The 15,314-nt window shown below is 32.2% G+C and overlaps 1 protein-coding gene across 1 annotated transcript in view; it reads right to left on the reverse strand.

Annotated features, from left to right (window-relative positions):
• LOC145262422 (dual specificity protein phosphatase 3-like) overlaps positions 1–15,314 on the reverse strand; it is a 77,308-nt gene that overhangs the window by 7,136 nt on the left and 54,858 nt on the right. The window contains exons 2-3 of the mRNA XM_080119816.1: positions 12,232–12,400; positions 5,163–5,284 (exon numbers count right to left, since the gene is read on the reverse strand). Coding sequence (XP_079975942.1) covers positions 5,163–5,284; positions 12,232–12,371 — 262 coding nt within the window. The 5' untranslated portion in view covers positions 12,372–12,400. The remainder of the gene's footprint in view (positions 1–5,162; positions 5,285–12,231; positions 12,401–15,314) is intronic.

The raw sequence follows: 15,314 nt of genomic DNA on the forward strand, positions 1-15,314 counted from the left end.
TTCTTTGAGATGAGTAATTTATATATTTTATTTATTTATTTGTGGATTATTATCCTCATCTTTATAGTCGTTGTTTCACGACATTTCAGTCAATTATTTCTCTGGCCTTTGTCAGGTTGTTAACCACGATGGAATAGGGATGCTGAATCGTCAACTGTATCTTCAGTAATTACTGCCTTCCATAGTTGTTGTCATCAACACGTGGTGAGGGAACAACAACTATGGAAGGCAGTAATTACTGAGGATACAGTTGACAATTCAGCATTCCTATCTCTTTGTGGTTAACAACCTGACGACTTGCAAAATGTCCGTCAGCATCATGTATGCAAGTGGATTTGACAACAATTTGAATAAGATCATTTAATTTGTGTTATTTAGACTACTGTTCTCATGTTGAGTGTCATTTGCACAATGTTTCGGTTGATGTAACCTTTGACCTTCTTCAGGTGTATCTTCTTAAACTTGGAAATCTTTCTATCGAATTTTCTAGTCATGATGAAAACAGTAGTCCAAATAATTCAAATAATACAAATTAGCAATCTTCATCTAAAAAATTCAGAAACATAAAAGGATTAATTGTTTCTATTTCTTAATCTCGGGATACTCCTTGCCTCGAGTTTATGTTTGTTGACTGTGTCGTTGTTATTTTTAAGGATCACAGAAAACAAAGTATTGCGGCAAATCAAAGACTAAACATTGCATAATGAAAATATGTGGCATGTAAATGTTATATTCATTTTTAATTTAATTTCTGTTTATTTTGTTTTATTTATTTACTGTCTGATTAAATCGTTTTAGTTTTTAAAATGTATTTCTATTTTCCTTGCTAAATTTCTGTGTAATATCTAAACAAATTACAGTCCTTGTCCAGAATTCCCCCAATATTAAAAAACAAAAGTAAATAAAAATCTGCATGATGTGCATGCCCATAACAAAACGAAAATATCAAATTCCAAAAATCATATAAATTGATCAAGACTTGCAAATTGTTTATCATAGGGTACTCGAGTGTGTTCGTTAAAAACCTGTGCTAGGTCATAAGTAACAGAGAAAGCATGACAAAACCTCTCTTCATCATCTGTTTTGTTTGAGTGAACTAGCCATTCAACATTGTGAACACTGAAATCTCCTCAAATGTGAATTTTGGCTGAGGGATGAGCAGACAGGAGATGATAAATATGTTTAGCGATACTCTTAAAGATAGCTATTCCATCATGGTGAGAATGGTAGAGGGCAAATATAAATGCTGTGCTGTGAGTAAATGCTACTCGAAAGCACATGTAAGAATGTTTGGGATCTTCTTTGGAGATCTCCTTGCCTCAGGGGAAGCTTTCTATAACGAAGGCACATATTCCATGTCCATGACGATTTTGAGGATCAGGTTTGGATGTGAAGTTAGAATATTCTTTGATGATGAAATCGGCTATTTAAGCAACTGAGTTAATGCTATTTAGGACAAAATTTGTGTGAGGCTGGGAAATTGCCATGGTTGAGGACAGGGTTCTGGCTTGGAGGAGGAGATGAGAAAATGAACTAATTAACTGATGAACACGGCCTCGACAGAAAAACTAAAATATGGACATTAGCGCATAAAAGGTAATTTCTCACAATGTTGTCAGACAGAGTGCAACTAATATTTACATAAAGTGTTGGCGTCTGTGTTTTCTTTTCTTTTGTTGCATTTTAGTTTTTATACCCTGTCAGCACTCGCTAATGCATAGAAGACAATAACACGGCCAGAACTAGAAAAAATGAAAAAAAAGAAATTCATGCCAGACAACATTGGAGTTAGAGGTTGTTGTCAAACGGGGGTAACACATGATTTTATCAGAAAAGTTGTCCCCACCTTTTTAATTGCTTTCTATGTTTTGCTCCTGTTTACATTTTTAATCACTGGCCGGACAAAAGCATCCAGTGTACTGAATGTAGTTTGCAGACTGTTGATTGGTGATCTTTGTTCCAATCAAAGCTCATTTTCTTCTTTAAATTTTGCCAATTAAATTGAAACTTATATAACAGATCTCACTCAATTACTGTATGTTCCACTCGATGAAAAGAATGGAAAGCAGCTATATTTCTTAATGAGTCTATCAGAATTATGTTCTGCAAATCTAAGGTTTTATAAAAAAAAGGCAGCCATTTTGTCACATCTGGGAAGGTGTAACTGAAAGCACTTTTCTTCCCTTTGTTATATATTGGGACTCTATGCCGGTAGGTAGAGATTATGTCAACTAGTATCAATTTTGAGAATGTTTCATTAAGTGCATGCTAGAACAACCTGGTGGTGAACAGAGATGGACCCAGGGTACTTAGTGTGATTGATGCAAAGGTTCATAAATAAATACAAATAAAATAAATGTAAATAAAATGCACTAAAAGCAGGTGTCAGATTACATAAGAAATGATCATATGTTTGGGGATCAGAACAGAATTTCCAAGGCAATTCATGTGAGAGAAGCCAAGAAACAAGATGTAGGGATCTAAGTGAATCTCCTCGAGACTGTCTGCTTGTCGACCAATTTTAAATTAAGGAAATCAAGTAAAAAAAAATTGTCGCATTTATTTTAGAAGAAATTAATCCTCATCTCTTCCCTTGTAAAAAAATCTCTCTCTCCTCACAGCCTTTAAAACTGCCAACAAGTTTCCTTCTGTTTTCATACATGAGTTTTATTTGTCTTGAGTTAACTACTGGAGAATTAACAGCTACACATGGGAATATTAAAAAAGAATGAAGACCAGAGCACACACGTGTCAAACAGAAGGACTTTTATTAAGTCATTGTAATTGTAATTGTATATATTTGTTGCAAACAGCATATGCTTCCCATATAGGTCCCATAATTTAACGTTTGTTGAACTTTTGATTGTTGGTTGGTTGGTTGTTTTACGGCATATCAACACTTTTCGGGTTATTTAATGCCGAATCCAAAGATTTTGAAGAAAAAATTTTTAATAGAATATATTTGTTGTTTTCAAGTCGGTTTCTATTTAACCCATAGTTGGAACCCTAACAGGTACTACCACTCCGGATCAGAGTAGACCTGAGAGCAATGGTAATTAAAGGGTGGCTCCACACTCCCCAAAGCCCACAAGCTGGGGCCTCACCACTGGATATAGTTTAAGGTCATATCCAGGACCCCCATTGAGGGACTTTTACCCTCGGCAGGGGGGCAGTCGGTGTATTCTAATGCCCCACCGACAGGGCCGGAACTTTTGATTGTTTACTGAAATGTTACAATTTGACAGTATAAAATTGACTTCACAATCTAATGAGAGATGATCTCTTCTGTTCCAAATAGCCCTTTTCTCACAGAAGAGATCTTGTAACTCTCTCTCTCTCTCTCTCTCTCTCTCTCTCTCTCTTTATTCTATCACTATTTCTATAGTATGTGTTCAACCTAGCTCCAATCTCTCCCACCCACCCTGTAAAACATTCACACCAAGAACTCAACTCTCCACCATCATTGTAAAAAAACTTTCATATCTTCGTCTGTGTACCTAAAACCAAACATAATCTCTATGAACAGTTTCTTTCCAAGAAGCTTCCATATGTCGAACACATTGTAACAGGACTGCTTCTCTGCGGAATATAAGCATATCAAACGTTTTAATGCCGAATCCAGTAATTTTGGTAAAAAGTTTTATGTTTCAAATTCTTTATATCTTTAAATATTTATGTATGGTGTTTGATTTGGTTGTTTTGTAGAGGAAATTTGTCATTTTTGCTTTTGACTTTGCAGAACGTGATTTAATTTTGCAAAAAGGAAAGAAAAAAAATAACATTAATGTTTGGTGCATTTTAGATCAGGAAGCCAGACAAGGCTGTCTGGTAGCACCAGAATAGAAGGAGTACAATATAGTTTGTGCCATGATGAATGGGTGAATTTTCAGCAATAGTAAAAGATAAGCTCTGAGATTAAGCATTCATTTTGTTGGTAAGCCAACTAAAGTCATGATAGTAATTGCTAAAGTATTTGTCAAGTTGTCAATTCAGCCATTTTCTAAATGTCAATTTTTGGCTCTGTGTATTTTCTCTTCTTTGACATTCACATTAGTAAATTTCAATTTGCAATAAAAAGAATTGTCATCTTCTTTGGTCATTCAGACTGGCACTCCAGTTCCAATGGACCTGACATATATGGCCAAAGGGTATTCGCTTTCAGTGATTCTCTAGTAGTGTAGAAAGTCCATAGTAAATAGCAACCATAATAGTAAACATTATAGCCAATTGGAAAAGTCATTTTATTGGTTATTGTTATCCATTATATAAAGGACAAATGCTTGTTTGTATTTCCAGCTAAAACTTGGGAAATACGCCACAAACACCCACAACGTTGCTAGTTTTTTTTAATTGGTATAACTATATATATATATATATATATATATATATATATATATATATATATATATATATATTAGGTTGGTGTAAAAATAATGTTTTTTTGACTTGAACATCAGAAAACAACATTATTTTTGCACCAACCTAATATATATATATGTATATGTAAATTGTTTTTTGGAGTATTTAGTCAAACAATAAATTTGGATTTGTAAATTTCAACTTACGGTTTTAACTTTTCTTTCTCATTATATATATATATATATATATATATAATATATATATATATATATATAGAGAGAGAGAGAGAGAGAGAGAGAGAGAAAGAGAAGAACCCCAGGATACGGCATTAAAAATTAGTAACAAAATACAGTACAATATATAATACTCATGTATATAATCAAATAACATTATAAGTAACACTGTAAGGTGGGGCAAATACTGTAACCAGGGGGTGGAAAACATTCCAGGGTTCTACTGTATATATAAAAGACACACACACACATTTCTATATGAGATACCCAAATTAATCATTATAAATTATGGAATATATATTCTTGGCAATACAGTGAGTAACATGAACACATTATTTTTTGTAAAGTTTACGATTTAGAAAGCGTACTCCCTCCCTCAAATACTTTTAAAATAAGCAAAACGTTTGCTAGTTAATTATAAAATAAGACATTATTTCTTAATATTTCAGAATTGAAAAAAATCTTTGCAAATCTGATGTAATATTTTTGAGAAATTAAATTAATTACAGATACCAAATCTTCACTATGATAATACACAAAAGCATGTTTATATTCAAAATTATACTCAACCTCCACTGTCGAGAGCACCCTCGATAAAATTTGCTGCTTGTTCATAAAATGGTGTCAAATCAAAGTTAATAAAATCTGTGGCCTCGATGCCCAAATATTTGATTTTGCATTTGTGTACAATTCTTCATTGCTCTGCACATGGTATTCTGTTGTCCCGACTGGCAGCATTCAGAACGTGAGTCACTTTTAAACCGGCGTAGTAGGTAAACTTTGAGGGAAGTGACCCTAAAAAATAAAATTTTAAAAATAAATTTTTAAAAACTGCAAACCAAAAATTAAAAAAAAAAAATGAATCTTGCATCAAATTGGAAAAGTTTTTTCATTGGATTGTCTCTTTCATGAACTACAAGTGGCTTCATCTGTAGCACCAGTAGGATACAAAAAGCAACAAAAATAACAAGCCACGATTAACAATATTTTGCATCTATGCTTGACTCTGATTAGTGCAAACATATAACTTCGTTTCTGGTTTGACCAATCAGAAACAAACTCTCATGCGATCAGATAATAGGTCCCTGAAGGTTATCAAAGGATAGTCCACCCTACAATTCTTCTTCTTTTTGGTTGTAAAACAGCACAGCTATCTGACTCATCCATGCTGTATCTTTCAACACCCAAATGTCTCTTTTGGGACGCACTCTCATTTGCTGGGTTATCTTGCCCTGAGTTCAACAAGAAGACTCACAATCCAACATAAGTAACAGCTGTACACATGTAGACTCAAACACAAAACACATACATATACCAGCGTGGACATTTAACACATGCATATATATGGACTTTCTCATACAAAAAATTCTTAAAAATATGAACTTGTAATTATTCTCTATATACAAGATATTTATCCTACTCATGGACTCTCTAAACTTTTTCATTGTCCAACTTCTGGACTTCTGGACACTACTAACTTCCTTTCTCTCCTGCTTTTATTGGCAAACTGCCACTGAGAGAAGGGGCTACTGCGAATTAAGGACCACACCTACAGGAACAATAAGTAGGGAGTTGAGCAGCAAGATGCCTGTTCACATTACAAAGAAGGAATTCCAAAGTCCAGCGGTTCAAGAGAAGAAACTTTCAGAGTAGAAGGCTTTTTGGCATAGGGAGACCCTACAGTGAAAACGTGAAGTTTTGCTGATTGTCAGGTTAGTCAGGGATATTTATGTCAAGGGGAGCACATTCCATTAAAGTACTTGTAAAATAAGCACAGAAATGCGACATTACTGTGATGAGACAAGGTTTGAAGCTAAGCTGACAGTGTGGGTCTATTTAGATCGGAGATTATTTTTTGGATGCTGTTCAATAGAGAGGTTGATGCACAGCCATACATGGCAACAATATTCTATGCTTGGGCGAATGGTAGCTTTGCAGAAATATAGGATATTGTTAAGCATGAGTATTTTGTAGCATGATAGAGGTCAGCCAACTCTCTTTGCAGCAGTCTTGCCAATGTCTTCTATGTATTTATTCCAATTTATGTTACCAATGAATGTTAGACCAATGAGTTTGAATGATGAATGCTCAGCTAGAGTGTTGATATTCATAACAATCAGTGGTTGGAAATGTTCTTTGTAATTGTTGAATGAAAGGATCTGCTGGGATTTCCGAGCATCAGACATCTTCACTCAAGATAAATTGTGTGTAGACTTCAACAGTCGATGAACTTTCTCAATTCCTTCCCTTTATATGTTAACGAAAATGGGCCATAAAATTGTTTTAAATATTAGAAATGGGCTTGGTCTAGTTTCTATACATGTGGACTTTTATCCCCCCCCTCCAAGTCTAACCTTTCTTGCCATGATAGAGGTGATTACAACATAGTAGTGTCAGAACTATCTTGCTTATAATGCTCTGGTAAAAATCCAGGTGTCAACATCAAGATGTGTTATCTACTGATCTTTGCAACAATCTTTCTCTTCTAGGTCGATCATGGGACAAAAGCCTATGTACGTCACTATTGCTAAACACTAACTGAACTACTTTACTCTAACAAAATACACTGATGAATATTTGTACAGGTTGGAGCATCTACCATTAGTCTTCCACTCTTAAACAGGATAGGAATCTCAAATCTAATAGGTCCCACACTATTGGCCAAGCTCTAACCTCTGTCCCATCACTGCAATGCGACATCCTTGTGCCTGTTTTACAAGTACTTTAATGGAATGTGTTCTGATGAACTCATTGCATTTGTTCTCCTAGACATATATATTCCCGACTAACCTGCCAACCAGCAGAACCCCACCCATTTACTGTTGAAATGCTGAAAACCTATTTTAGTAGTTTCTTCTCTTGCTAAACTTCGGAGTTCTTTCCTGGTTTCTGCATGACTGTACTACCCTGCAGAAGTCCCCTGTTAGGCACAATCTGTAGCACCAGTAGGAGACAAATATAGTAGCCCCTTATGTTCCAAGTGGCAAGATGCTGTTTGAGATAAAAAAAAAAAAAGAACAAAGTTTTGTGATCTCTGTAGTGAATAAATAAGGTGATACCAAAAGAATAACTATCTAAAACATTGGCATAATTTCATACAAAAAGTGGGACTAAGTGAGATGAGAATTGCGGAAGTCAACTAAGAAACTTGTAAATCTAAGCTCAAAATTAGTCAGATACATTCTATTCAATTATTCTCTAATACAATACGAAAATGTATGAACTATGGAAGATGGAAGGTGTTCAACTAAGCTCCAATTTTTAGTTCTTCTTTGTAAAACCTTCACAGCAAGAACTCATCTTCTACCCACTGTTGTAATCGGTAATTAGGCCAACTTTTTTCCAATCCAATACTCCAAAAGTTTCCTGATTTTTTCCAATTCCAATTAATCATTCCAACACTAGCTTCTCTTTAATGATTACTTAACTTATTGTTTACTTGTGTAAAGAGTAAATATCCTGAGAAAAACTGACTTGAAAACAAAATGCTCTGATTTGCAGAAATATTTGGCTTAGGTCATCAAAGTTTAGTGATTCCTGTAGTAGATAAAATATATCAAAAGAATGACAAAGTTTATTGATACATAAAAATATATTGATTTTATTCACAATTTGTCAGAATAACCAAAAGTAAAAAGTTAATAAGGACTGAAATTGTCTAGGCTGTGTTACTGGGATGTAACAAGATTGCACATCCCTGATTTAGATTTGAGTTTTCTTTCTTAAAGTGGGAAATCATTTCCTATTATATTCTGCTCTGCATAGCAAAGGTGTTCTTTATTTAATCGAACAAAGGAATCAATATTAAATGTTTACTCTAAATAATTTTTGCAGTATCTTAAAGAAAAAGATATATCATACATCTATGCATTAAGCAAAGACTGGGTTTTGTTATTAATACACAACTCATCAGTGATGTTATTGACTTGGAGTCATAACAAGCTTCTGGTTTCCAACACCATACCTATTTGTCCAAGCAATCCTACAGATATAATACTTATACTAGTAGATGATCGTGGAAAAAATGTCTGTAAAATCCATAACAATATATAGTTTAATCAGATGAAAGTGTAGTGATGAAGTTTACTCTTTGATGTCCAAAATAAAAATGCCTAAACTCATTTCTGCATGTATGGCTTGACACATGCACTCGCCTGAAATTAGTAAAAACAAATAAAAACATTTTAAGCCAATCAGATGCATCTTTGAATTTATAAAATTTGTAATTTTGATTCACACTGAATGCATAAAAAAAACAACAGATGTTTCCTTTACAAAAAGTTTGAGCCAAAGTCCATGACAGAGCTAACATCTGCTTTATGCCAGTTTTCCCTTGCGTCTGTTAGGTGATGGGAAAGCTAAAATAATAATTTTTTTTCACCTCACGCACATACAGAAATTTATTAACTTTTTAATATTGTTGCTTGCTCATCAAAAACAAATATATACACTCATTCCTTTAAATACTCCTAACATTTTTCACTGAACTTATTAAAATGAAAACAAATGAACAAATTGACTTTTATTAATAACTTTTAATCAAATGTAATTTGTGTAATTGAGTGAAGAAGTTTTGATTATGATTTCCCAGACTCGTGGATCATTTACAGCCCTTAAATTATCAACTCAGGCTTCCTCGATATCTCAGCTAATAAATCCCCCTTGTTATACAAGGACTTTCAAATATGAACAAATATTCTGTTTTCCTAACTATGTAAACCTTTATTGTAAACATATAAAAAAATCTTTTTGTTTTTGTACTCATTATTTTGTCTGTCTTTAGCATATAACATTGTTATCGCTCTCTCAAATTTAAGTATTTTACTCAAAGACAGTTTTCCATTAAAATATTAAACCACATTTTGCAAAAACTGAAGATAGAAGTTACCAATCAGAATCTAAATTTCTGTTCAAAGTTTTGTATCGAAAGTTCAGTAATTCTACAACCTGATGTACCTATCTGATGATTTGCTAGCAAATTTTGCTTAGAAATATTTATTTTACAAACTTGATAAAAATGTTACATTTACCAAATCAGACAGTTAAGAATTTCAAAAATTTCATAAGTTTGAACTTGTTTTTCCTTTTTAGTTATCTATGCCAAATCGTTAATCAATTGCCATTTCCCATGATTCCTTATTCACAATAATATACAGGCAACACTGAAAGTATCTTTTCTGATCATTTCTCATTTACAATTTGAGCTTTTCATCAAAACAGAGTATAGACTAGCATGTCTCAACTGGAGATAAAAGGTTACTAAGGATTCCACAAGTACAAGTGAGATAAGCTAATGCACTTTTAACTTTTTATTCATATGCATAATATTGTCAGTAAAGGATAAATAAATAATAAACTGATGCAGTAATTTTCGTTGTTTACATTTATATTGTAAGTACGAGATGGCTTATTTGGATTACTGTATGAAAAGATAACACAAATATTGAGCCATTTTAAAAAACATTTACATTCGTATTACTTGGATTCTTTGAACAACTGTTCTCATCTTGAGTGTCATTTTTGCAATGTTTTGGTCAATGTAACCTCTGACCTTATTCAGGTGTATCTTGTGAAACTCGGGAATGTTTCTGCCATATTCAGGAATCTGGATGGAATTTTGAACGGAACCCATTATTTACTTCATGGGGGTAGCATACTTTCATTCAGTCAGTCATGACTGAATAGAAGTTCTAAGTAATTTGCAATTGCATCTTTGAGTTTCCTCTACACTGAAGACTGAACCTTCATCCTCCAGAACAGTGTAACTTTATGAATGAATTTTACCAAGTACTATATACATTATGCTATGGGTTCTTGCATGGCATAGTGAAGAACAGTAGTCCAAAGAATCCAAATAATATGAAGGATAAACAGATTGAAAAATGCTAGTAGCATCATCATCATCATCATCATCATCATCATCATCATCATCATCATCATCATCATCATCTTCACCTTAACATTTTTCTACATTCTGGAATATGTTAGAAAATGACTTCTAAACTAACCTATTTCTGGCCAAGTCTTTATTCATCTCTCTTTCTCGCGAGTCCATTCTCATCACTTCCTCCCATATTTTCCTTATTTCTGCCAAATGACCCTTCTACCTTAATGGTTGTAAGAACTCTCATTCACTCTTTCAATGTGACTATGTTAACAGTCTCCTTTTTCCACACCTATTGCCCTATACTATCTAGATTTAATAAGCTAATGCATGACAATGTTAATTTCAACAAGTAACTATTCTAACTATTCACTTTTTATAAGAAATACTATTTCTATTATTTCTGTTCATAGAAAGCAAATATTTTTTGTTTAGTTTTATTTGTATGGTATGTCAACACTTTTTCATTTATTTAATGCTGAAAAAAACACAATGCCTGCATGGAGTTTGAGTGATATTATGCTGAACTCTATTTCTTTCATCTGTGAAAATAATTGGGCTTTTTTAAATATATTTGATCCCAATAAAACAAATAAATAAATAATTATTTTAATAGTAGTGCCCAAATTATTATTTTTCTTTATCCTTTTTTTTTTTTTTTTTTTGATAATGTCAAATAATTATAATTTTCAATAAAATACAATATTTTCTGGTGGAGAAGATACATAGTTTCTTCATACTATTTAGAAAACGACTTTTGATTAGAAAAATCATCAAACTGCCAGGACTATCCATTTCAAACTTGTACAATGGAAACAAAATGTAAAAATTCAAATGGATACATTTTGATGTTTTGGAAATTTAAAATTATTTTTACACTAATTTATTATTTTATAACTGTAAATAAACTATTTTTGTACCACCTTTTTACAAAAGAGCTTAAATGTATGTTTTTATATGAATATAGTATATATATTTTTAACTGAATGTTTTTGAATTCTTTATGCTCTTTTTAGCATCTCACAACCCATTTTATTACTCTAAATAAAGTACATCGCCTTACTTAGCCATAAATTATTTAAACAAAGGTTTTTTTTATAACAATATTTTACTAAGAAAAAACAACAAACAAGAGAGGAAAAAAATGACAAAAACAAGAGAGGAAAAAAATGAGAAAAATCTTGATTCGGTTTGCCATGTTATGTAAATTGGCTTTGGCAGTCAGAAATGAGGAGCAAGCCAGGAGAGTTTGTGTGGTGCCTAAACATTATAGATATCTAATGTCTGAAAGTGCGTTAGAAGAGGATAGATCAGAGTCTGATCTTTTCTGATCTGGCCAGCGTGGTGAAGAGAGTATGATGTTGAAAGACTCAAAACTCTCTAGTGATTCACACAGAGACATTACTGATGACACCCTCCAGCACCCCACTATGATGCCTATGTTTGCAATTGACTGTTATTAATATTAATAAAAAAAAAAAAGAATAAGCGGAATTGTTTGGAAAAAAATAAATTTTTAATAAGTTGTTTTTATTTTTTTTGTAGAATGAGTTTTCCTCCACAAGAATGACACTCAAGTTTTCCTAGAAAATAGTCAGAGAAATCTTTGAAGCTCTCATCTATATTCCTTAGCTTTTCAAAAAAGAAATCCATCTGACCTTTGATATTTGCATAGATATTTAAAAAATTGTGCATCTTATATGTCTAAAAATATGGTACTTCTATAATCATTATTAGTGAATTATAATTTCTTACTTGTCACCAAGGAAGATATTTGGAAGGACTTCATTATAGTCGTCAGAGGGTTCCATCATGAATCCAGCAGATGGGAAAGTTATAATTTCATGGAGTCTATCGACTGTACTTGGGGTCCATTCTTCGCATTCTTCAGCCATTTTTTTGTTTAATTAAATAGTTAAATCTGCTAAAAAAAGAAAAGAGAAAAGTGTATTAAAAACTTAAAACTCAAGTAAATAAAATACAATGAGTGAAATACATTCAAATTCATTGGGTCAACTTCAAATTTTGAAAAACTACATTTCAAATTTCCAAAAAGCTAAATTTTGAATTAAATAAAAGCATGATTTAATAAATATTTGTTACAGGCGGGAGAGATTCAGATTGAGGGAAAATGTCTCCCTGTATAGAAATCCTTCCCTACGAAAGAAAAGAAAATTACCTCAAGCAGCAGGGTATAACATAACACTATGTGGCTCAATTTAAAATATCAAAGAGCTCAAGTTTAAATTTTAAAAAGGTTATCTTCAAATTCAAAAAGATCAATTTCAAATGAATAAACTTACAACAAATCTGCATTTTTTTTATATGATTTTTCTTAGAGCCAACCAATGTACTAGTCAAAATGGTTGCTAATTTATTTTGGGAGAATTCATTTGAACCTGTGACACATTTTATAGATTGAAATTCTGCATTTTTTAAATTTTAAAATCGATACTTTCTAGTTTTACATTAAACTTTTATAATTTGTGAAGTAAAAAAGATGTAGTTTTCCACTCAGTTTCATTTCATTGTCTGTAACCAGTTTCATTATTATTTTGCCAGTTTAAAATATAGTCATGAAGTCCTACGTTGTAGCACAATCTTGTCTCAAAGAGTACTCTTGATCTTTATTAGAAGACGAGTATATTCAAAAAGAATTTAAACTTTAAACTAGATTTCATTTGTTTAACTAAATAGATTTCTAATCTTTTAACTAGGAATTGCTTCTTGAATATCTTCAGAAGTGAAAACGAGAAATCTAAGCACCACTTATTTCTCAGGATCTTACTTAATGTGTAACCAAGCTAAAATTCTAACACATCTGATTTTAATTTCTCAACATTTTTGCATCTCACTCTGCACTCTATTAACCAAATATCCCACAACCCCCGCTTCAAAATTGTCTGGCTCAGTACATTCCAAATAATGTGCATATGCTACTGAAAATCTTTTTATTCATGGAAGTTGACTTGGATCGTTTTTATTGTGGCTAGACTCTCAAGCCTTAGTAGAGCAACTAATCTCAAAAGAAAGACAACTCTAAAATATCTACAACAATTCAGATCCAAATCATGTGGCAAGCATAATGCACTAGTAGAGCCAGTGGAGTAAGTATGTTGATTATTTTTGATACACGATCAACTTGAAACAACTTCTTGAACGGTAGTATCCACATGGCTTAATGATTAAAAGCATTGGTTAATCAATTCTAAGTGATAGTCTTGTCAGAGTTGAAGGTTCAATCCTTACTACAGATGATAATAACTAAGAATAACTTAAATTAGCTATGTGAGTATATTGTAATACCTTAGAAAGCACCTGTTAATCTCCATCCAATATTCCATAGGGTTACCAAAGAGGAAGTAGATGGAACTCCTCAACTGCAGGGAAGACAATGCATTTAGGAAAAGGAAACTCTGATGAAAACCCGAATTGAATAGAAAGAGCCCATTAATCCTGTAAGGAAATCTTCTAGTGATTATGTCACCAATAAAAACACCTGCTTCCAATTTGTTATGAGGCAGCACCAAAGTAGTAAGGCTTAGAAACCTATCATGAGAATTCTCATATCAATATGCAATCTAGTTTAACCAAAACATAATAAACATAAATTAACACTTTTATCTGATTGTGGGCGATGGAATGAGAACAATCTACTCTTATGGATAAAATAAAGAGTTTAGTCCAAAATTCTGTACAGGTTCTGGAGTTTGACATAAAGATACTCAGGTTCAACTAGAAGGCTTCCCAATTAGAAGAGATGCATTTGAAGAAGAAGCTAAAAAATTAAATTGTCTGAAATGTTTGGAATATAAAAAAAATAAATAAGAATAGTAGTCCAAATAACAAATAGATGAGAATTGCATTTAGCAATAATCTTTAAAAAAAAAAATTAGTTCTAATCTATATACCTATAAAGTTGAGTTTAAGAGCTATTAAAACGAACTTCTTAATATACTCAGTCATGAATGTGCGAGCAACTACATGAAGGTTAACTAATTTGCATATTCTTTTGAAAAACGAATGTTAATTAATTACTTCTTTATTTTTTATGGTTTCTTATTAGATGATTGGTTTCATTTTAATATCACACTGAATTCTATTTATGCATAGTTTCTACATTCTGAATAATTGTGTAACATTTAAGATGAAAACCTAACACACACACACACACATATATATATATATATATATATATATATATATATATATATATATATATATATATATATATATATATATAGTCTTGTCGGTCTATGTGCAAAAACTTTACCAAACTCTTCTCTGAATATATTGATCTACAAAGTTGAAATTTGATATATAGGATATTTGAACCTGTAGCACACTTCTGATTTGGTTTTTCGTAGGTAAAATAGCTGCTAAGGGGTCAAAGTTGAAATATAAAACATTGATCCTGGTCTGGCATAAGACGACTATACCCATTTTTTTCTGCACATACATTACTTAAAGGTTCTAAGGTAAACAACTTTATTTTTTGTAGTTTTTTATAAGTATGAATTTAGGTCATACGCTAATGAATAATATTGAAAAACTATATGTTTTGGTTTCGATTCTAGCTCATGGCACACAATTCATTTTTTTAATACTTTTGAAATCACTACTATATATTAGGTACAATATAATAATCGATAGAGAATTGTCTGTATAATAATAAATATGAAATCTGCATGAATTAAAATATCATATTTAAGCATGTTTCACAACTGGGCAACGCCAGGCAGCCTGCTAATAACAAATATATATATATATAGCTTAGAACTGCACGCCTGTGAAACTCTGTTCCATTTGCCCGCTTTCCAGCTGATTACAATATAGTC

This window comes from Euprymna scolopes, chromosome 3 (genome assembly GCF_053919585.1).
Source record: "Euprymna scolopes isolate OS-2025 chromosome 3, ASM5391958v1, whole genome shotgun sequence".
In the NCBI taxonomy this organism is placed as follows: Eukaryota; Metazoa; Mollusca; class Cephalopoda; order Sepiida; family Sepiolidae; genus Euprymna; species Euprymna scolopes.